The sequence below is a fragment of the Micromys minutus genome, assembly GCF_963924665.1.
Source record: "Micromys minutus genome assembly, chromosome: 10".
In the NCBI taxonomy this organism is placed as follows: domain Eukaryota; kingdom Metazoa; phylum Chordata; class Mammalia; order Rodentia; family Muridae; genus Micromys; species Micromys minutus.
In genome coordinates this window covers 51,883,524-51,906,666 of record NC_137979.1, presented here as the reverse complement: position 1 = coordinate 51,906,666, position 23,143 = coordinate 51,883,524, and the positions used below count along the sequence as shown (strand labels likewise).

The 23,143-nt window shown below is 43.2% G+C and overlaps 1 protein-coding gene across 1 annotated transcript in view; it reads right to left on the bottom strand.

Annotated features, from left to right (window-relative positions):
• Nucleotides 1-4,727: 4,727 nt before the first annotated feature.
• TANC2 (tetratricopeptide repeat, ankyrin repeat and coiled-coil containing 2) overlaps nucleotides 4,728-23,143 on the bottom strand; it is a gene marked incomplete at both ends in the record, with an annotated part of 236,840 nt that continues 218,424 nt past the window's right edge. The window contains 9 exons of the mRNA XM_080922462.1: nucleotides 4,728-6,693; nucleotides 8,283-8,383; nucleotides 10,894-11,040; nucleotides 12,784-12,875; nucleotides 13,697-13,726; nucleotides 14,274-14,406; nucleotides 14,710-14,885; nucleotides 17,165-17,288; nucleotides 18,306-18,439. Of these exons, the coding sequence (XP_080778588.1) occupies nucleotides 4,728-6,693; nucleotides 8,283-8,383; nucleotides 10,894-11,040; nucleotides 12,784-12,875; nucleotides 13,697-13,726; nucleotides 14,274-14,406; nucleotides 14,710-14,885; nucleotides 17,165-17,288; nucleotides 18,306-18,439 (2,903 nt within the window). The remainder of the gene's footprint in view (nucleotides 6,694-8,282; nucleotides 8,384-10,893; nucleotides 11,041-12,783; nucleotides 12,876-13,696; nucleotides 13,727-14,273; nucleotides 14,407-14,709; nucleotides 14,886-17,164; nucleotides 17,289-18,305; nucleotides 18,440-23,143) is intronic.

The following is a 23,143-nucleotide window of genomic DNA, read 5'->3' as shown; positions in this document are numbered from 1 at the left end:
ACTCAGCAGGAATCAGCCAAATGTCAAAGAACAAAACAAAGCAAAGCAAAGCAAAGCAAAGCAAAGCAGGACAGGAAGTAGAACTTACAGGATTTCCAAAATAACCTTGAATGAAGTGGATATCTAGAGCCAACATCTCTGATCCCCCCTCCCCCAGTGAATGGGTACACAGTAAGGCAGGTACATTCAAGTACTGAATTTTTCAGAATTAACTCTCTGTCTGGTCCTGGGGATTGAAAGGAGTGAGTTGAGTCCTAGCCAGATTTTCTGGTTGGTGATTAGCAAAGGAAAAAATCCAGCCATCAAGTGCTACAGAAACAGAGCAGCTAGGCCACGTCCTTCCCAAGGAGTAGGTCTATCTGAAACCAGATGGTGCTAGCTGGCATCTGTGGGCAGCCAGCTGTAGCCTGACTGGTCAGCTTAGTGTAGGGGTCGCAGTCAGCAGGAGGAAATGAGATGATAGGGTGAGGAAACATGAGAGTAACACTTGATTTTTGGTGTCCAATTATACGTTCATTTGGTACTGACTTTCAAAGCTCTGACTGTGGCCATCATGTGGCCACAAGCATCTCAGGGTGGCTCAGCTGCTGTGAGGCATTGGACACCGAAATGAAGGTTACCAACACTTGAGCCCTTGAGTGGTCTGTATTACAAAAAGAGTTGATGAAGACCCAGTGAATATTCAAGTAGCTCTGCACAGTGGCTCCACCAGCCCCGTTGTGCTTGTGTCCAGGCCCCTAGCCAGCTGCCTTTTCTTGGGAGCAGCCAGAGCTGAGTTCAAGGCATTGCATGGTGAAGGTTTCCATGACGCGTCTTTGTAGGTAGCTCTTACCCTAAGCCCTTTGATCATTGTTAGTCATGGTAGATGGTCAGTCTGGAATTCCCAGAGGAAAAGGAGAAGTCACACCTCTCAACAAGCGCGAGCAGGGCGGCAAGGCCCTCAGAGTAAAGGCGTAGCAGACCCCTTCTTGAGAACTGAGTGGCCTGAGGGCAGCCGGGTAGGGTGGGTGGGGCCGCTGAGCACAGAGGCGGCGTACCCTGCCACCTGGGGAGCCTGTTCCATTGTGTGGCAAAGATTCAGTGAGCAACTGGTTTTGTCCAAGGCATTTCTGCAGTAGAAAAATAACCATCTTTAATCAACCACCCAATCACCCAATCAGGATACTTTCTGGAATTATAAAAGTCGGAGGCTGAGTGAAACTGAGAAGAACGGTTCTAATGGGGAGAAAGGGAGCTCAATGTAACCTCCCAAACAGGTGGTGTCCAGAGCCTGCTTACTACAGGTGGCATGGACTCATGAAGACCCTTCAGGCTTATCCCTTCTTCCTGAACCTCTAGTCTGTGGGCCAGCCGGCTGCACTGGCAGCAGCTCCACCAAGCCATTCTTTGAAACCAGGCAAGTATGATGCAGAGTCACAGTGACACCTAGCGGTCGAGTAAGGTGAAGCACAAGTGACATCCACATATCCCACTGCATATGACTAAACTCTAAGGAAAAATACTTATGGATATTAAATTAGATACTGGTTTAAAATTTTTCTGTTGGGTATATCTCTGGAATATAAAAATACCAATATTTAGAGGGAATCATAAACTACTATACAATATAAGGGCTGAGAACACCTTTCTCTAAGCTGTTCTGTTTACAATAATTTAGGAAAAGTGATAATCCAGGCTTAACTAAAACCCACAAACTTGGATATCTGGGCAGCAGCCTGGGATACTGTACACAATTCTAATTAGTGGAATTTTCCTGAGCCATCGAGTTCAAGTTAAACACATCTAGAAAGGGTGCCTGGGAGAGGAACGAAAGGGGGTTGTGCTCTATTAACTCGGGACTGTAATAGTGCACGTCTGCAACCTGGACAGACACAACGGCAGATACAAAACGATCTCCATTTGTCCATGCCGAATTCTCATGTTACACAGGTTTTCCCTTTACTTTGTAAATAAACATTAATTTTAATTGTTACTTGTGTGCCTTACTGATCCAGTAAATAAATGAACCATGTCTCAGGAGTCCCTAAGAAAATTGCTGGAAAAGCACTTTAAAATCACTGCAAATGTTTTCTGTGTTTAAAAACTCTTACTCTTTGAGGCTTATATACAAGTTATGTCTTGTGCTATAAATGCTGTGATCCACTGCTTGATTTCTTTCCTTTTTTTTTTTCTTGAAAGAACACACTAGAGACGAGTGACTGCTAATTTCTAATGAAGACATTACTCACACTTAAGTATCCAGTATTTATCAGAGTTACAAATTCAAACAGTAAAGTGCACCCATTTATAGACATGATGTGATGGAAACCCATTAGTGCAAGAATTCTGGGCAAAGGAACATGTTTTGGTGAGAAACCTACAAGCTGAAGTTTGTCACCTGTCTCTACTTAAGGGTGATGTGAATTGAGTAAGCAGAATTTGCCAGTTTCATTTAAGATTTGTCTTCCACCCTTAAGCCACATGTGTCTGGCAAAGTTCACTGTTGGGAAGGGAGGGGCACATTTAAAACACAGTACTAGATCAACCATGGCAGTGAAGTAGCAAAGCAGGGCAGGCAGTTTACATCCAGGGAAGATGCTTGTCTCCTGCCTCAGGAAGCTCCCATTGGTGTTTTTCAGTCAAAACCCACTTGCTCCCAGTAGTGGCATGCACTGTCTTATAGGCTAGGAAATAACGTGGTTTGACACAGATATTTCAGGTCGGGTAGAGACGCTAACTCTTTTGCTTTTCCTGGGAAAATCAGGGACCCTGGGTAATAGTGACAGCTGTGGTTATTTTTAGGCCTGCATGGCATTCTAACCCACCTGGGCAGGTAAGGTGGTAAGGGGGGCTTTCCAAACAGGTGGGAGCACTTTTCTAGTGGATTGTAGTAGCTCCCTCAGAGATGGTTCACATAAGATACAATGTGATGCGGAGACCTACAGAGCTGTGTCCAGGCCATACAGGGAGCCAAGAGGCTGCTGCTTCCAGCTACGGGCTGACCCCATAGCTATACACTTCTTCCAGATGGGAGAGAGGAAGATACAGGCAGGTGGATGGAAGGTAGGGAGAAATGAGCAGTGCCTATCCTAGTCTAGGAGCACGGGGAAGTTCTTTTATATCAGAGTAAAAGCAATCCTGCTAGAGAGGAGTCCTGATCTGTTTCAGAATCTGAATCAGTGATGAAAGGTTTGTGATCTTTGACATGCTCTGCATGTCTTCAGATCCCATCAGAGAATCGCATTCCAAACAGATCTCAGCTGGATTTTGTTTAAGAAACTGTCCTTCCTGCAACCCTTTACTAACGAGTAAAATGCTCCCTAAGAACATGGTACCAACACCCTGGTTAGTTTGCTAGGCTTGATTTTAAGAGCTGACGTGTAGCCAGAGATGGGACTGTGCTACAGCTTTGGTTCTGGTGTTCCTGTTGTCCACCTCATAGTTGCCTCAGCTTTTCAAAAATCAGGTTAGCAAAACAGCCTGTACGGAAAATGGAGAAAACGGCCAGCTCTCAATTTCATGCCCCACCGGGTGCTCAGATCAATCTGCAACACTTTTGGCTGTTTCGGGTTTTCAAAGATTACCATTAAACACTTCTAGATAAAAGAGACAAGTCCTTTAACCACGAATAATGAAACCAGAGGTCTTAAAATGGAATTAGTTAACAGCCCTCATAGAACGCAGAGGCCTAGGTGGAAACCCCGGGATGGGTTCTTGAAGAAACTCTTTTTTTACACTACTGTCTTGGTTTGAGACGAGCGTCAGCTGAACACAGCCTGGCCCCATGTGAAAATGCAGTGAGCAGGGTTACTGTACCAGCCAGACTTCAGGTCTGTTCGGGGCTTCTTGTGATCTAAAATGTGGACTTGAGACAGCTTTCTCTCGATGAGAAGAAAGAAAAACATTTTCCCTCTCCTTTTTCTCCATATTTATTCCCTTCTCTAGCCTTCGAAATTCAGCAGCCTTTAGTGGCTAATTGTTGGTTAAAGCCTAGAGAATACCTCTTGGTGTGTACTTTAAAAATACCCACAGTTCTGGAATTTCCTTGGCTAATCAACTTATTTAAAGGGCTGGATGTTTATTAAATATTCTCCAAATGCTTCTTAGAAAAGCAACACTTCAGATAATTATAGTGGGCTTTTCTTCCAACCAATTTAGTTAGCATCTTTTCTTTCTTCCTTTCTTTTTTTTCTTTCTCACTCTCCTTAGACCCCTTTGTCCCAGGGCTGGACCAGCAATAAAGTAAATGAAGATTCTACACCTGACGCCTGCAGGGAAGCTGGAGTCTGGCCATGTGGAACAGTGAGGAAGAATGCAAGGACAGAGAGGCATTACACACGTCCTAAAGCTTCTAGAAGAAAACAAACAAGAACATCTTACTTTTTAAAAAAGGAAAAAGACATTCACACAACAAGGACATCAGTGAAAGCGATTGTCTCCTGGAAAAAGCTGACCAGTGTGTCTGATCTCCCTGGTTAAAGCTCACGGCACGAAATCTCCTCGTTGGTATTGGAAGAGAGGGAGAGAGCATGTGGCTGGGGCACAGACCCGAGAAACTGAAGTCCTGGTTCACCAGAGGCCAGCTTCCCAGTCAGCTGCATGCAAAGGATTTCAACATGTGGGCTGTCACCTCTGAACACCACACAGAAACTACATGAGAAATTAAGCCAGAGAACTACCTCAGATGTGGAAACCAAGCCTGAAAATGTGCAGTGAAAACATATGGGTCTCACTCCAACAAATGTCTCTTAAACATTAGACTCCACAAATGGTCTCTTTGGTTTGATAGGCGATGTCTGCCCTTGTCGAGAGTCCCGAGACAATTGCCTGTACAGGTTGTCCTGGTATGCCTGAGCCACTGGAAGGGTCCGTGCCACCTTCACATCAGGGTAAGAGGAGGCCTGGCTGACTCTTTCCAAGAGGTCTCCACGGGACCCGTTAGCCAGCATCCCATGGGGGCTGTAATAATCGTCCTCCAGCAGATGGCCATTCTGTGCATTGTTGGTTTTATTATAAAAGGCAATGTTGCTGATGGATGAGGGTGGACTGAAGGACTCAGGCTGAGGCAGGTTGCCTGGAGACGTGGGACTGAGAACGGTATCCACTGATGAGACTGCCCAGGTCCTATTCTGCTGGTGAAGGTGGGGGTACTGTTGAGTCCGGGCTGTTTTATCTATGATCCCCATGAATGGTGTGGTCCTGGATCGGGTGGGCTCACTGGGGTAACCTCCCTGAGTGGGAGATACTGGTGATAGCTCATCACATGATCTATCATATGCCGGTTTTAGTGGGATCTCCATTTGCTGAATTGAAGAAGAAGGCCGGAAGGTGGGAGTCAGATTGGAGGTGGATGAAATGCTGTTGCTGGAAGGAGAAAAGCGCAGGCCCACACTCTGTGAGTGCAGCAGTGGCCTGGGAGTCGGTGGGTGGGGCTTGATTTCGTTAGGGTTGACACTGATAGGTCTTCTGATTAAATGTGATACATCAGGGGAACCCAGCTGGCTGGAGGAACGCTCCAGATCTAGTTTTGAGTGACACACTGGATAGTAGGATGCTGATTGGCTACGTCCGATCTGTGGTGTCTGGCTGTACCTCATACCACCTCGATAGGCAGAGGAGGGTCGCTGTGGCAGGTCTTCTTTGGTCAATCCTCCATGCTGACAGATGGCACCAGCACTTAGGCTGGCTTGGACATGCTGTACAGGTCTCCCGTCTCCTACAATCCCCCCTATTGATCCCTGATAAACCAATCGGCTCTGACTTACTCCCATGTCTCCTTGTGAAGATTGGTATTTACTGGCCATTGAATGAGCTACTTGGCCATAGGCTCCTGTTGGTATTACAGTGCTTGAATGAACTGCTGAGCTAGGCTGGTTACTTCTTACAATCTGGGCCTTGGCAGGCTGTAGCCTGAGCCCTTGCTGGGGAACTGCCACGGGAAGCTGAGGCATCTGGTAGGGCCGCTGGGCCATTTTGGATAGTGGAGATTTTGGTCTGCCAGGAAGCTGACTCACATTTGTTTCTTGCTGATAGCGCACAGGTGAGCCAGACTGGGATCTATAGACACTCATGCTCTCAGCTGGAGGACTGGCCCTATACTGAGGGCCTCTTCGGAGAGGGGAAGGGGGAGGGCTAGGGTATTCCTTGCTTTGCCCTCCCACAGGAGGTGGGCTGAACCGGTAAGATGCACCCTGATGAGCTGGGGAAGTATGTGGTGGGCTAGGCCTGTAATGAGAGTTCTGGTGAGTAGGAGAAAGAGCAGGTGAGGTGGACTGATAACCTTGTCTAGTGGGAGAACCTACAGAACTATTGGACCGGAAGTCAAAAACCTGATGAGAGCCAAGAGGTGAGCTAGAGATGTAGGCCGAGTCCCGATGGGCTGGAGAGGAGGGTGGGCTCTGGATTACTGGGAGCCCCTGACTGGGACGAGCCTCTGTCTGGAGGCCAACAGAAACATTTTCAACATCTTGTTCCAAATACTCCTCCTCAAATATGTCTTGTACAGAGTATATATCTTCAGGCTGGGGCTCAGGCTCTGTTTCTTCCTCTGGCATGTCCCGTGGCAGCTGCTGGGGTGGTGGCGGCGGCTGCTGTTGCTGCTGCTGCATCTGTCTGCACTCTTCCTCCACTCGCATCAGCAGCCTCTGGATCTCACGGTTGTTGGGACATAGCTTGATGGCCTCTTTCAGGTCCTCTAAGGCTGCTGCAAACTGTCTGCTTGACAAAATGCAAACACAAGAATGGGAATTATTGAGAATGAATAGAAATCATCAGGAGCAGAGAACATGGCCACCAATTCAGAGAACTGCATCGGGGGCGCAAGAGGATCTAGTTCAGTTTGACTTATAAGGAAGGAAACAAAGGCTGTTATTCTAGAAGAGTTTAGAATGAGTTCCTAGCCATTTTCACTTTTATCTTCCTCTGGCCTCTCTGGGGTTAATAGAGAATGTCTGCATTAGATCAGTCCAGACAGGCCCTTCAGAAAGATCTTAGTGCCCAGTACAGCCTAGGCAGTATGAGGGTTGGTTGGGGTTGTCAATTACAGTGTCACTGTCAAGTAGCTTAGGAACAAAGCGGTAAGTAATGGTAGTGTTTAAAAATCTTTCTGATCCAGTGTAATTTTTTTGTTTGGAGGAGGGGATTTGACACAGGATCTCTTTATGTAGCCCTGGCTGTCCTGGAACTTGCTGAGTAGACCAGGCTAGCCTTGAACTAGCGAGATCCTCCTGCCTCTGCCTCTCAAGTGCTGGGATTAAAGGCCTGGGCATGGGATTACCATGCCCAGATGAAAATTAGAACAAAATATTCTCAGTATTTTGGTCTAAACTTCAGGTAGGCCTCTTACATCCTAGGTGTGATGCCTGTCTTTGGTCCCTTTTCCCCATCACCTAACAGTACTGTGCATCTTTCTGCTAGGTCACAGCCCATAGGAGTCAGTTTGCTGATTAGATTGAGAGTGGAGCTGAGCTTACTCCAACAAGACCCTTATTTACAAATGAGGGAACAAACCATGGAGATATTCCTATCCTCCCAACTAAAACTACCTGGGAAATGGACAAAGGAACAGTCCAGGCAGAGAGGATTAACAGCTGCCTTTCTATAAAAACGCTACGACTTTAGCTAGACCACTGCTTTCTGTGTCACTAGCTTTGACTTGAGTTTTGTAGACAAATCTCCCTGGGCCAGAGCAGCAAATCCCAAACAGTTCCTCCCCATGCACAGGAGAAGGCTGAGTGGGTAGAGGCGGCAAGGACAATGACTGGCAGTTTTTAGATCCCTCTTGACCCTTACTTAGTGGTCAAAGCACAGCAGATGGCACAGGAATGGTGCCATCTCAGTCCTGGCAGCAGGACAGACTGTGTGTGTGTGTGTTCAGGTGAGGATGGTCAATTCATCAGACTTAGGAGAACTCTCTATCAAGGACTAAATAATCTGGGGAGTCCCTCCCCAGATGCCTGTAGGAAAGAAAGAGTCTGTGTAAGTGACTGTCCTGTTCTTCCTGTAGAAGGCATAGGGGAGGTCTGGCTTAAGTGGCTTCCTCTTCATCATTATCTCGTTATGCCACTGGCTTGAGGCTGAAAAGTGACTGAGAGATGACATGGCTCCTGGAAGAAAGTGCCATTTTCCATTTTACCTTCCTCCTACAGTGCCCAGGAGAAGTGCTGATTGGGAGCCGTGCTGTCTGCAAACCCTAGGCCCTGGGAGTCGGCAGGCCAGGCACGTTGGGTGCGCACATCCCAGGGTGGCCTACATCGCCCTGGCCACATTTCAGACACTGCTTTTCTCACTCTCCCTTGTCTCACCTGCTGCTGCGTTTTGCCCTTGCTCTTGCATAGTATGCTTCGTAAGATTTCGGTTTCAGCTCCAGGGCTTTAGTAGCAAATTCCTCCGCCATTCCAAAATCCTGTCATTACAATAGGTGTTAAGATGAGTCATTGAAGAGATACACAAAAAGACAACTTGGGAATAAAACAAATTATGAGTACAATCCTTTGACACTTGGAATGCCTGGGGTTCATGACATGCTGTGCGTGGCTCTATTCATGTGGCCCACAGAGTGAAAACCCCCCTGCTGTCCACTGTGCATCTCTGAAACCACTAGCTGAACTTCACTAGTCCAAAGTATAATAACACTTTTCATTTCTAACTATTCTTTGTAGCCCAGAAACCAAATGTTAGCCCTCTGTATTAAGGATCCTAAAGTTGGAAACCTAAACTCTCCACACAAGAAGAGAGACACAGGTACCACAGGTGGGTGGCATTCATCCTGTTGTTCCTCCTTGTTGCTGTGCTCACAAAAATCTGGCTTCCTAAGGATCACTGTGAATGTACCACAGAGTCCAGGAGAAAGGTCTGGGCAACAGCCAAGAGCACTGACTGGAGCCGAGAGGACATGGGGATGCCAGACACAGGCTCAGTTCTCTGGTCTGTTTTAACTCAAGTCGGATGCACATTCTTCACACCCACACTATTTCAGTGGCAATACATTTAAGTGCTATCTATGTATACTAGATATATAGTAGGTCCCCATACTGTATGAATATTCTTTGTATTTCACAGATACTTCTGTGGCTTATTCCTTCTATTTGATTCCTTCTTTAGGAAACATTCAAAAATTTAAAAATAGATAAAGAAACACATAGACTCTGGGTGTGACTGGTTGTGTTGTCCTGGAGACATCTTTGAGACAGAGTCTCAGAGATACTGGTGCTACCATGACAAACCCCAGGAACAGAGTGTGAAGCATATAACATTGAACAGGCAATGCCTGTGGTCTTTTAAGATCTCCTTAAATACTAAGTTAAAGTGAAAGGCTTTAGTCTGGTTCTGTGTTTTGAGACATAGTCTTGCTATGTGCCCCAAGCTAACCTAGACTCCTAATCCTCCTGCCTCTGCCTCAAAAGTATTGGCATTACAAATAAATGCCACCATATTTGGCTTAGGTTTCTCTCTTCTTTAAATGTCAGAATCATAGTAGAGAAGGACTATATTCATAGTTCCTAAGGCAGAAAATAGGGTAGAAGAAAGGTCCTGGGGCACAGGTTAAGGGCTCATAAGAAATTATTTACTGAGGTGTAGGGACTTCTGGTGCTTAGTATAGTGTTGGCTTATATGAGGTAATTACTGGGTTGTGAAGAAATGCTATGGATTATTTTCTATTCCCCTTGTTTCCTAACTTTCTATTTATTTGAGAGATGAGCATTGTTTCTAAGAATATGAGAGTAGAACAACTCTTCTTCCTTAGTGCTATAGACCTACAGGGGGATCTTGGTCATATTAAGGAAGAATCTTGTGACTGAGCTATATACCCAAAGCATATTTTAAAAAACCAATTAACTGCTAGGAAGAAAAGAAGCCAGAAGACTGGCGCCTGCTGCTAAGCTTTGCTTCATTCTCAGGGGAGGGCCACAGAGACTTCTGGATCTCATTCCATTGTTCACGTGAGAACCTCAAGCAGGACTTGACTATTGTGCCCCGAATACCTTCCACACTTCACCTCTACTCAGTTATCTCCTCCTTGCCCTTACTCCTTTCTGCCTCTGAAGGCAGAGCTGTGTCCTCTCAGATGGCCAAGTCTATCCCAGGGCTCTTTCACTGTCAGGTTTCAGGGCTGGAATCAATGATGCAGAAGTTATATACATAAGTCCTTCTGGACTTGAGAGCAGATCCTTTTCCACTGCAGCCAGAACCTTCCTTGAATCTCAAACTGATCGAAACTTCCTGTTTGGTTTGGATTACTTCTAACTCCTGAGGGACTGTGAAAGCTCTAGTAGATGTCAGTGACTCTGTCATGATTGTAAGCACTTTGGTGATTGAGATTTTTCTCATCTCAGGAGTGTCTGCATGACAAAGGAGCACTGGCTAAAAGTATACCTGAAAGGAATTGAGAAGAGTCAAAGACAACTAGGGGGGTGATAGAGGCCAGAAGAAATTTTAACATTTCATCCAAGCAAGAAGGGGTGTGACACCCTGCAATAGAGGCCAGGGAAGAGGTGTAAAGGTGAAGAGTCCCCTTAGAAATTAACCTTGAAGTCCACAGCCCTGAGGCCTCATCCCAACCCTTTGACACCTGACTAGGGAGCTCACAGGGATAATGAAGTCTAGAGCGACCTGCCGCTGAAGATCTGGTGAGAATGGCTGGAGAGTGTGAGATGACAGTTCCAGTTGTCCCCGTGGGGATATGAAACTGCAGAAGAATGCCACAAACTGCTCTCAGAGAACTAAGTTTTCTACAACTTGAGAAATTTGTATTTGTTGTGGATTTATTTCAATTTGCAAATGTCAGTGTTCTGTGAAGGACAACCAGGTTCCTAAAGGGGCAGAGTGGATTTTAGGGCCTAGGGATGAGGTAGTGAGTGGCAGAACCTTTCAACGTCCAGCACTGCAGAGAGAGTGGGGATTAGAGGGACTTACGTTCATTTTCCTGCGGCACCGAGACAGGTTGAGGAGGAGGGACACTTTTAGCTCCCGGAAGGTTTTCAAGTCCTCACCAAACCCTTCTCTAGGGAATTTCTTCAGAGCGTACTGGTATCGCTGGGCAGCTTCCTTTACTTTACCTTTCTAATGGGGTACAAATGAAGAGCAAAATGTTGGTTTGCTGAGTGGCTGAGGCGATCTGGCCCCTAGTTCCTACCTGCTCTCATCAGTTGCCATAAGTGTTAAAGTTCCTTAATGCTGAGAGCATAAATCTAGTCTTTTCTATAAAAATTCACTTGGTAAGAACAGGAAATTTGAAGGAACATCTAAAATCACAAGCCAGAGAAATAAAATTTTGGGAAATGCATGTAACATTTTCTGTTCTTAAGGGCTGACGTTGGTCATTGGTAAGTTCCTTCTTTTCTTGACCTGACACTCCAGAGTGATAGCTTCTCCCTAGGTATTGGTGTATGTGGCTTTTCTTTGATGTTCTACCCTGCTGTCCCACAGAAGAGATAATTATCTTCTTCAGGAAGTATGCAGGACCTAGAATGGTCTATCTGAGGCTTCTTTAACACGATGGTAGAAAACCGTGTCAATTCATTAGGCAGGAGGTAAGGTGGCAGCAAGAAGAGAAGCCTGAAATTTGTGACTCTCACTTTGTAGACCATTTCCCCACGATAAAGTAAATCTGGCCGACTTGGGGGTCCTCTGCAGAAATTCTGGACTGTTTTACACTCCGGATCTGGAAGGGTGTACAGGGAGTGCAGGGTGACCCACGTGGCAGCTCCTGCTGTTACCTGGACTCTTCCTCTGTAGAGCTGCATCTCCAGGCAGCATCATTTCTTTACCTTCTATCATCTTTTAATCAGAAGTGGAGAGTCTTCCGAGGGCCAAGGGAGCATTATGGATGTGCCTATTTACATTAGGAGCCAAGAATCCTTGCCCTGGGATAGCAGAAGTTATATTGTGCCAAGGCTTATATTCTTGAGAATGGCATAAAGGTCTGTAAATATGATCCCTACAGTAGTGAAGATCTTTGCATTTATGTGATTTTATATGATAATAAAGTTTGGATCAAGGTTCAAGCTTCTTACAAGCTATGACTTGGAACTTGAATTCTGCATAGGACCTTGTATATTTATAAAACAAGAAGTTTTACAGTAATTTTATCATCTTTTAGACCTATAATATCTCAAGGATGTCTGCTGCTAAAAACTGAGTTGGTGTTATTTACCTTCAGGGATGATCCAGTGAACTGAAGCCCCGTGAGTGACATGGAACACTCCAAAAATTTCCTTCTGGCCAAGTGTTTATTAAGGACACCTATTTCTTATTAATTTAAGTGTTTATTAAGGACACCTATTTCTTATTTATTTAAGTGTTTATTAAGGATACCTATTTCTTAATCCAGTGAGTGACTTTAAGCAAATGCATAATAACCACTGTTTATCTTATTAAAATGCTATTATTACTATGAACGTTTTTCCCAGGCTGCCTTCAAACTCATTCTATAGCCAAAGAGAACCTTAAGTTCCTGATAGTCTCCTGATCCCACCTCCAAAGTGCTGGGTTTACAGAATGTATTACTATGTATAAAAACTAAGATCAATAAAACTAGAAATACTAGTATTATATAATTTTGCTTTTAATTGCCCTATGAGTTTCTCACTTAGAAGATTCTGAGAAAAACCTTTTACTGAACTGTAAGAGAGCAGCTAAAACCAGAATGTTTCTGCTCTCTTGCCAGGAAAGCAAAAAACGCAGGACCCCTGAGTTATGAGTCCAGGACTAGGGCATGGTTTCTACCTTTGCCTCTACAGAAAAGAATGAAAACTTTCAAGTTTTCAAGATTCTACATGGAAAAGCAGTTCCTCCCGCCCTCACCTTATAAAACATGTCCCCCTCTTCCATCAGCTTGCTCAACAGGATGATCATGATGTCTGGTTTGGAGGTGGCCATCGCCCATGTGGCTGGACCTGTAGTGTACAGGATGCATGATGGGTAAAGAACTCATACAATGTAAGGTGGTAGGAAGCTGGGTGAAAAAATATCCTGGGGAATTTCTGCTGAGAGAACAACTTGCTCCACAATAATTACCTCATTTTTTAGACCTGGGAGTATATTAGTGACTCCCATTGCTAAGAAGCTGCAATTGGATTTGTTTGTATTCACCTTAAAATAAGAATATCTGAAGTGTCCAAGCTTGTGCCACTGGAGAGCAGTAACGCCCGTGTGGTACACAAGAGCATATAATGGCTTAGTCTGAAATTATTTTAAATCAGGAAGTTGGAAGAAAGAGTTTATATTAAAGGTTACCACAAGATTAGAAAAAGGCAAAAAAGGATAATTTATTTTCTGAGATGGAAAACTCCCACATAACTCAATTTTGAAGTGTGCACTCTGTAGAAGGGAACCCTCCTTAAGTATTCTAAAGGCTCCCTTAGAGATAAGTACCAAATAGGACTCCCTGGGATTCACTTGGAACCAGGGGCACAATTCTAATGTCAATAGATAGGAAACAAACATTAAGAAGACTACTTGACTCACGAAAGAAAAGAATAAAGTTAAATTGATTAGTTTATAGATGACTGAATTATTTACCAACTAAGCTTTTCAGGGTTAGTTATCAAAAGTTCAAGTTATTCTCTGCAACAGTCATTAAAAAAATCTTCTTTTAAGGTGAAGTAAATTAAAAGATTAGAGGTGTAGGGAACTCATGCAGGCTAAATCAAAGAGGAGAAGGCAAAGCTGACCAAGCCATCAGACCACGCCTGATGCTGACAGCGGTGAAATATACCTCGTGGGCGACTCGGTAACGTCTGACAACCTTCAAAGAAAGGAGAAAACAAAAAGTTGTAGGAAAGGAAAAAAAAATGGATGAAGGTGAAAAAAATAAAGAAAAAAAAAAAAAAAAAAAGAAGGAAAAAGCAGCAGTGAGAGGCAGGCAGCAAAAGCCAGCACATCAGCCAACCCTGTCTACAGTGTGTGGGTGGGGGAGCAGCTGGGATAGCAGCAGCAGGGGCTGGAGAGTGAAGCACAGAGAGCAAAGGAAAGCAAATGCTTATGGCGCTGCAGGGAGCCAGGATGCTCAAAGGGTGGGGCTAGTGCACAGGCAGCACTAAGATGTGCAGAAGCTCAGCGCAGCCTCCTGGCTAAAGCTACAAGGGGCAGGGCAGAGAGTCATGTGACTCTGAATACAGGGTTTTATGACTATGACTCAGAAGGTACTCTCTCTGGGCCAGTAGCCTTTCATTCACTTGGGCAGTAATTGGACAGGGCAGAGGAAGAACTATATACATTCACTCAAAAACCCAGGAAAGCTAGACCACTGGCCCCTGGGCACAGATGGTCAATATCATTTTTCTTTCTCTTACCTATTTTGGCTCCTTTCTTCAGTAGAGTTACTACAACAGATGTGTTCCTGCAGCCCACTGCCCGATCCAAAGGACGCATTCCACTGTAGTCAACATGTTCAATCATGGCCCCATGATCCACCAGGAACTGGACCTAGGAATGGAACAAGCATAATGGTTAACAGGCACAATGGATACAGTTTGCCCCTTTCAAACTGCTTGTCTGAATCAGGCTATCTATATATACATATACATACATACATACATACATATATATAGATAAAATTTTAGGTCACAGTGATATTCTTGCTTTTGAATAATATTTTGTATATTCCTGTCTTCTGAAGAGTCTATGCTAGAACCATCCAAACAGTACTTCACATTTGATCCTAGATAGTATTCTTGATGGATAGCACCCCTATCCTTTCTCTCCTGAGGCTTGTTTAAAGATACTTACCACCTCAGCATCGCCATAGAAAGCAGCCAGGTCCAGTGGGGTACGGCCATTCTTGTCTGCATGGTCTGTAGCAGCTCCATTATCCACTAGAGAGCGTACTACTGAGAGATGGCCTTTCAGACAAGCCCAGCTGAGGGCTGTCAACCCTTCTTTGTCCATCAGGGCAATGGAGGCACCTAAAAGAGCAAGCGAGAATCATGTTTTAACAGGACTGAGGACACAAAAGTTTGTAGCTGAAAGGAATGCTGCTATTTAAGGTACATATGCTGTTGAAGAATAGCTTTTACTTCTAGATTTTTTTTTTCATTTTAAGACTGACCATGGCTGACCATAACATACACCAGTAGTCCCCAAAAATAGGAAGGAGTAAGCAGGAAAATCAGGAGTTTGAGGGTAGTTTGGGCTACACAGTTCAAGGCCTGTCTGAGTCACATCTCCATCTCCCGAGTGCTGTGATTACAGGTGTGTGCCAGTCCAGTTTTTGTGGTGCTGGGACTGAACCTGGAACCTTGTGTGTGCTAGGCAAGCACTCAGCCAGCTAAACTGGGTCACCAGCCTCTAAATTATAGACTACTTAGAAAATTAACATCACTTTAGAGTTCCTATTCTACAATGTTCTACAAATAATGTAGTCTAAGCTTACTTAGTGAAAACTCATGTAAGTGAAAAACAATAAAACAAAGAAAACCTAAAAGAAAACACAAAAGGTTCAGAGACCACGGGTATAGGAGAACAAACCTCTGCCATCTACTGAGTGTCTACTGGCATGTGGCAAACACAGTAGTTGTCTAAGGTCGTCAGTGCTGAAGAGACCCTACCTCTTTTAGCAGAAATAAAGGTAGATATGAAGTCAGACTTGTTCGGAAACTTGTACTGTGGAGGTAAGATCTACACTGTACTCTGCAAGAGCAATTCTTGAGTCTAGCCACCTTTGAATCTGAGGTTGTGGAAACAAATCTTTCTTGAAAAGATAGAGCTAAAGCCATAGGAAGTCTCTTAGGAGAAGCCCAGTCTTCCCATTCAACTATCCTTGGCTGTTCAGGTCTGGGCACGGTTCTTCAGAAGTGCATCTGTGTATGGATAATTATATATATTTAAGGTTGGCTTATTAACAGCGAAGGCTAACTGGAATGATGTCATAGTTTCAATTGCCTCACTACCTACTGCTTGATCCAAACCTAACACTCCACTAGATGGTGCTGCAGTGCCACTAGTGATGAGCCTTTGTACCTGCGATACCAGTAGGAGGAGGCTGAGCTTATAGCAACCAGCAGAAAGCTGGAATGATTTACCACTGTGTACCTGTAGAGGAAAAGCAGTTTCCCATTACCAAGCACGTAAGTGTGCTGGAAAGTGCCACTAGGAATTCATTATTAGCTCAACAGCAATGTCCTAATTTCTCCAGAGTGTCTCATTGCTAGCAAGTGTCTTAACGTCCCTTCGTTGGATTCAAGAAAAAAAAATGTTAGCTGTGCTGACAAACTGAATACAGCTTTGCCTGGTGTGGTGGGCACACACCTTTAATCCCAACACTTAGGAGGCAGAGGTAGGTGGATCTGTGTGAGTTTTCGGCCAGCCTGGTCTACAGAGCAAGTTCCAGGCCAGCCAGGACTACATAGTAAGAAGGCACCATACCACCACCCCTCCCCAGCACCACTCCCACTAGCAGCAACAGCAGCAGCAAATCAGCCTCTAAAACACATGGTTATTTACTGGGTATAGATAAAAAAAAAAAATTAAAGTCTGAAGATTACTGATTTGAAAGAAAGAGTTCAGAATGTATAGATTTCATAACAATTCCTCAGGCTATAAAGAAAAAGAGAATGTCAGAGTTAGAACTCCCCAGTGTGTAAGTGGGCAGGCTGGGGGTGGTGAGATACACCTGTAAACTTTGCTCTCTGGAAGCTAAGACAGGAGGATCACCTCAAGTTTGAAGTCAGCTTGGTCTATATAGTGATAAAACATACACCCATTCGAATGTATATATAACACACACAAACACACCATGCAAGAGAGCACCAGGTATACTTAGGTAATTGAAGCAAGAAACACGTGTTGTGATTTTAAGGCCAGTCAGGAATCTTATTTTAAAAAACTGGAGGAGGAAAAAAAAAAGAGAGCAAAGCATCTGGCTTTGCATTTTCTTTCTTTCTTTTTGAAAAAGACTTATTTATTTTACGTATCTGAGTATGCTGTTGCTCTCTTCAGACACACCAGAAGAGGGCATCAGATCCCATTACAGATGGTTGTGATCCACCACGTGGTTGCTGGTGAACTCAGGACCTCTGGAAGAACAGTCAGTGTTCTTAACCACTGAGCCATCTCTCCAGCCCAGCTTTGCATTTTCTAATGTGATTTTTAATCAACTGAATTAGTGATATCACTCTTAACATGTCCTGAATGCCTAGGGTTAAGTGGATTCTTACAGGCTCTATTCACCACCTCTCAGGCTTACCTTGAGCAAGAAGGAAGTCCACAGTTCCTAGATGGCCTTCAGAAGCAGCCATCATCAGGGGAGTACGACCCTGCTTGTCTGCCATGTTGACATCAGCTCCGTGGGTCAGTAAAAGATCAACAATCTGCAAGTGCAGACAAACAGAGGCTGGTTATTCTGAGGAGAGCTGCTGAGATGATACATATGTGAGGTCTCCTATAGTGTGAACTACTCCTTGCTGCAGAGGTGAGTTCACCCTATAAGCAGCTTTCTACCGTAGCAACTTCTTGTAACTTTCTGTACAGTCCTAACAACATGTGATTTGCTATCTTAACTCCCTTAGAGATAGATGAATGAGGATTCGTTTCTGAACATGTCACTAAGACATTAAGTTAGAAAAAAAGACAAGTCAAGATGTGGTCTAAATCAAATGGAAGTTCCACCCCAAGTATCTACCTATGTCAGTTCTGTTTTATTAATCTCTGTAGGCTACGAGCCTGTGGCAGCAATAAACATTCACCATTGAATTGACTATGATAACATGCTTCTGGTAACAACAGTGTCTTTTGTTAAGCACTGTTTGGCTTCTAGAATCTTTTTTTCTACTAGTACCTTCAAAGATCATTATCAGTGTTCTTTCTTTTTCTATCCTAGTGTGTAAATTAATGGTTTTTCTAGAGTCTGAACCTCTGGAAGGATGGTGTCAGAAACATTTGTGAGTGACTAGTTTGAAAGGGTCTGCTGGGATGTGAACTCCAAGTCAACTGGCAGATACTGCTGCATAGAGAAGGGTGCTGCTCTATGACCAAGGCAAATCAATTTAGCTCACGATGATTGTTTTGAGTGCCAATTTCTTTCCCACCTCTTTTTATTAAGACAGGGTCTCCCTATGTTATCCTTGGCTGTCCTGCACCTCGCTATGTAGACCAGGCTGGCCTTGCCTGCCCCTGCTTCTTGAGTGCTTGGATTAAAGGTGTACATCACCTCATTGGGTGAGTGCTAATTTCTTACATTCTTAATTGAGTGGAACATTAGTAATGAAGGCCCATGTCCTCAAGCATGATGATTGCTGAGAAACCCAGTGTGGCTTCTTTTCTTTGCATCACAAGTTTCCACCTGGAACTCATTCTTAACCACGGGCTGGAAGCAGCACCCGACTTACCTGCCAATGGCCCTGGCGAACAGTGCTGAATAAAGGCACTGCTCCTCTGCGGTTTGGCTGGGCCACTGCTGCCCCTTGCTCCAAAAGCAGACGGCACACATCCAGTTTGCCCCTTCCGGCTGCGGCTGTCAGGGCTAAAGGCAGATAACAAAGACTGAGGACTGGCTCCCCTATTTTTTTTCTTCCTAGTTTTCAATGTTAGACATGGATTAATGTGTTTCTAAATGCTTTGTTTTATGCAAATACAGTAAATTAGTGTATCTGATTAATGTAATCACAACTTTACCTCCAAGAATAATAATTTTGACTGCCTTTTCCAGAAAGGATATTATTGAAGAAAAATAATAAAGACATTTAAAAGAGCTCATAATATCTGGGGCCAATCATAGTAATGAATTCACTGAAAATTCACTTTGGTCAATTCACCTGGTTTTCATTTTTCTATACTCAGACCATCTACCCTGCTAGAGGTGTCTCTTTTTCTGAGGTTTTCAACCTAGTTATAAACTGACCACTCTGTGTGAATGAAGTCTAAAGGAGTGACTCTGCAGAGAAAACCGGCTGGGAAAAGTCTTGGTCAACCTCTACTCCTGTGCTAGGTTCCTAGGGCAGGAACTATAATTTAAGGCTTTGGACAATTTATTTGGGGCAAGGGTCTAGGAAAGGTCTCACACAGCCCAGACTGCAGCCAATGATGACCTTGAATGCAGGGTCAGGGATTACAGAGATGATATGCACACCACACCAGACTTAAAAACAGCTATAATATACAGTGAATATATAGGATACACAGGAGGAAGAAACTAATTTTTCTTTCTGTACTATTGATCTTTGGCGTTGTTGACATTCAGAGTATATATTTCATTTTCTGTATTGTGAAGTAGGAAAAGTAGTTTGGAGATATAAAGTCCATCTTGTAACAGACAGATATTAGTTTAGCCATGACATTTAAAATGCATAGGTCTATTTATTATTTGGAGGTCAGGTCTCCCTATGTACCCCAGGCTGGGTTTGAATTCCGTTATTTCCTTTTAGTTCCCCAATTCTGGGATTACAGGAATATGCTACAATACCTAGCTGAAATCTGTTGTTTTTATTAAAAATAAATACATTCTCTCTGTGTGTATGGTGTTTGTGTATGTGCATATGTGTCCTTGTGTGTGTAGGTTGTCAGAGGTTGACACCAAGTGTCTTCCTTAGTTACTCTCTATTGTGGTTTGAGGAAGATGGCGTATATGTTTGAATGCTTAGTCTTTAAGTAGAGCTCTTTGACATTAGAAGGATTAGGAGGCATGGTCTTGTTGGAGGAAGTGTGTCACTGGGAGTAGGTAGGCTTAGAGGTTTCAAGAGCCCATGACAAACTCAATCTCTCTGTTTTGTGAATCCAGGTGTAGCTTTCAGCTACTGTTCAGGCTCCGTATTTGCCATCAGACTCTCTGCCATGTTAACAGACTCACTCTCTGAAATGGTAAGCAAGCCTCCAATTAAATGCTTTCTTTTATAAGATTTGCCATGGTCACGGTGTCTCTTCACAGCACAGTGACTAAGACACTCTTCACCTGATTTTTATTTTTTTTTTTGGAGAAAGGGTCACTCACTGAACCTAGAGCGAGATGACTGAAGGCCAGCAATCTCCTAAAATTTCAGCTGTCTCTGCTTCCCTAATGCTGGAACCATTGTGTTCATTTTTTTTTTTTTTTTTTTGTGTGGGTGGTGGGGATCTGAACATAGCACCTATGTTTGTGGGACAAAACTGTACTAAGCTATCTCCTTAGCCCTTATGTTTTAAAGCCTGGACAAAGTATAGGAAAATAGAAAATTATTAGAAAATAGTAGGAGTTATGTTTTGTTAAAAAAACCAATTGGGAATAGATGATTTCCCATCTTCCAAGTTGATCTGGAAAACTGATAGAGTAGTTGACAAAGGCCCTTCCTTCCTCATAGCTATATATTCTAATGATAAATAAACACTATTAGGCACCTGTACATATTGTAGTTTTCAAATGATGGACTGTAATCAAAGAAGCTAGTGAAATTCAAATCAATTGGTGACTTATAATTTTTTCACATAAGTGAGAAATTATAGAATTTTAAACATTAGCATTATTTATTTGGTGTACATACAGACAAATGTGGACCAAGGCAACTTGCAGGGTTCATTTTTCTCCTTCCACCAGCTGCATTACAGGGACAGAATTCAGGTCATTAGGCTAATCAGTGAGTACCCTATTTGTTGAGCCATCTGGCTGGCCTGGCATTTGCCTTTGGGTTTAGCTTAATTTATCTATAACTGAGTCATATGTAAAATTCAAACTCCTTAGAACTTACACACACATACAAAAAGTTCTCAAATAATCCTTTTCTGCCCTTAGGGTGAAATGGGTTCATAAGGGAAAATGTAGCAAGTTTTGAAGATGTACTCAATTTTATTTTGCAAGTCTTGTCATTAGCTTTTCTGCTTAATTTGTCACAGGAATTCAGTGTTGTCCTCTCTGCAGTCAATGTGTGTTTGTATGCAATGAATGCAGTGGAAGTGTATGTGTGTACATGCACATACACATTTTTTATTTTTCCTTTTTTTTTTTTTGAGATCGAGTCTCTCTTTATATTCGTGGCTGCCCTGGAACTCACTCTGTAGACCAGGCTGGTCTCAAACTCTCAGAGATCCGCCTGTCTCTGCCTCCCTACTGCATTATCATATCTGGCTTCCAAGTGCATTTTTTTTTTTTTTAACAGTTTAAAAGGTTGTTAGGCTTGCAGAGGCATTTGAACACAAGAATAGCTAAGAACTTAAGACATGCTCTGTGCCTCAAATAAACCACTTAGAAATTTTCTAAATCCCGTATTTTGTTTAAAGTACTAGATTATAGGGTTGTGTCAAACTTCCAAGGCAGAGAACATTCTTATTCTTAAAACAAAGCAAAACTGATAGCACTTAGAAGAAAATAGACTAGTGTTTCAGAAGCAACCTCTCACTAATGACACCAGTTCACAGAACACATTATTCACAGACAGAGCTCGTCTGCAAAGTGGCACTGTCTACTCTAACAATTATATTACTCTGTTTGGCCTCTTTCTCTCTATTGAGTAACACACTTTTAATGGTCCACTTGGCCTTGTTCTGTTGTATACTTTCTGTTGTTTAGGTTATGATGTCATTTGGCAGCAGCCTGTAGATGACAGCTAGACATGGTCATGGACACAGCTGAACTATCTCATCTCAGAACAATGCGATTATGTAGAATGCAGTTTTCATTGTTAAGGATCAAGACCAAGGAATTGCCTTGGCTAGGTATTATATGTCTTATCAAAAACTGCTAGTTCTTGAAAGAAAGGAGATTAAGGTAAAGCCACGTTCATAAACCATAGAAGTTAGAAGAAGAAGAAAAAAAATCACTTCCCAAAAGACCAGAAACAGAATTTGTTTCCTTAGTTTGTCAGCATCTGACAAAAATGATTTGTGGTGTATGTGTGTGTGTGTGTGTGTGTTTGTGTGTGTGTATGTGTGTGTATGAGTGCATGTGTGTGAGTGTGTGTGTGTGCTCGAAGAGGCAGATAGGAAAAGAACTTGGATGGAATTTTGACACTAAATGTCATTAAGCAGAATACAGAAAAGCAAACATTATTTTATCTATTTCCATCTTGAAGTGTTATAACATACAAAATCAATGGAGGAAGGTATTTGGAGAGGCAAATGATTACTGCATCTCAAATATTAGTTAAACACTAATGGAGTTACTTCATGTTGTCTATTCCTAACAAACTCATGGCTGACTAAGGAAAGCAGGGTGGTGGGAAGGAGATCTGGGTGGTATGAATAAAGGAGAAGGAAGGGTAAAAGGAAGGCTGGACAAAGGTGTGTAGAAAGACACTGAGATGGGAAACACTGTATGGTTGCTATTACTAGAATTACCAGAGAGGGTAGCAAGTGATAAGCCTGAGATCATGGCTGGTCTTGTGCTATAGTAAAGAACTTAGTTCTGCTGGGTGGTTGTGGCACATACTTTTTAATTTTACATTTAGGAAGCAGAGGCAGGCAAATCTCTGAGTTCAAGGCAGCTTGGTCTACAAGAGCAATTCTAGGCCAGCCAGAGCTGTTATACAGAGGAACACTGTTTAGAAAAATAAAACAAAAACTACCCCCTCCAAAAAAAGAAAAGAAGAGGAACTTAATTGTAGTGAGATTAGACTATGATGTAAATGATCCCTCTTTGGCTACACTGTGGAATAGGAATCACCAGAGAGAAGAGAAAAGAGTAATGATGATCAGCAAGTACACTGCTGCAATAATCTTGGCCAAAGATGACATAGGCACAAAGAATGGGAATCTTATTTTATGGACTCCATCTCTACAGATGCTAGGGGCTCTAAGTGGCTGCCCCTGGTCTATGTCTGTACAGAAGGGGCGGGGCAAGGGAATGTGTCCCCTCATTGCTGTTGCTGTATTGCTCCCTAAGAAGTCTTGGACAACCAACCCTGTGGGACAGAAGGAGAAACCTTTTTGGTTTTGCAGTGGCATAAAAGATAATGGTTACAAGTCTCCCCTTTTTAATCGTATTTTGGATTTGATATAGTTAGCCAAATGGTGAAGCTAGATAGACATGAGAAGACGACTCTGGGGAGATTAAAGAGGCTGCCAAAGGAAGACAAAAGCACGGAGGATACTTTAGAATCTGATTTTAGGAAATATGATGTGCAAATATTTTATTTTAGTACTTTTTTATTATATTCTAAGATGTGTTTCATTGATTCTAGATTTACTGCTTCCCACCTTAACATCTCTGAAACCGGGACGTGACGTACAGCTGTTGTGACAGGAAAGAACTTGTGTTAGTGCA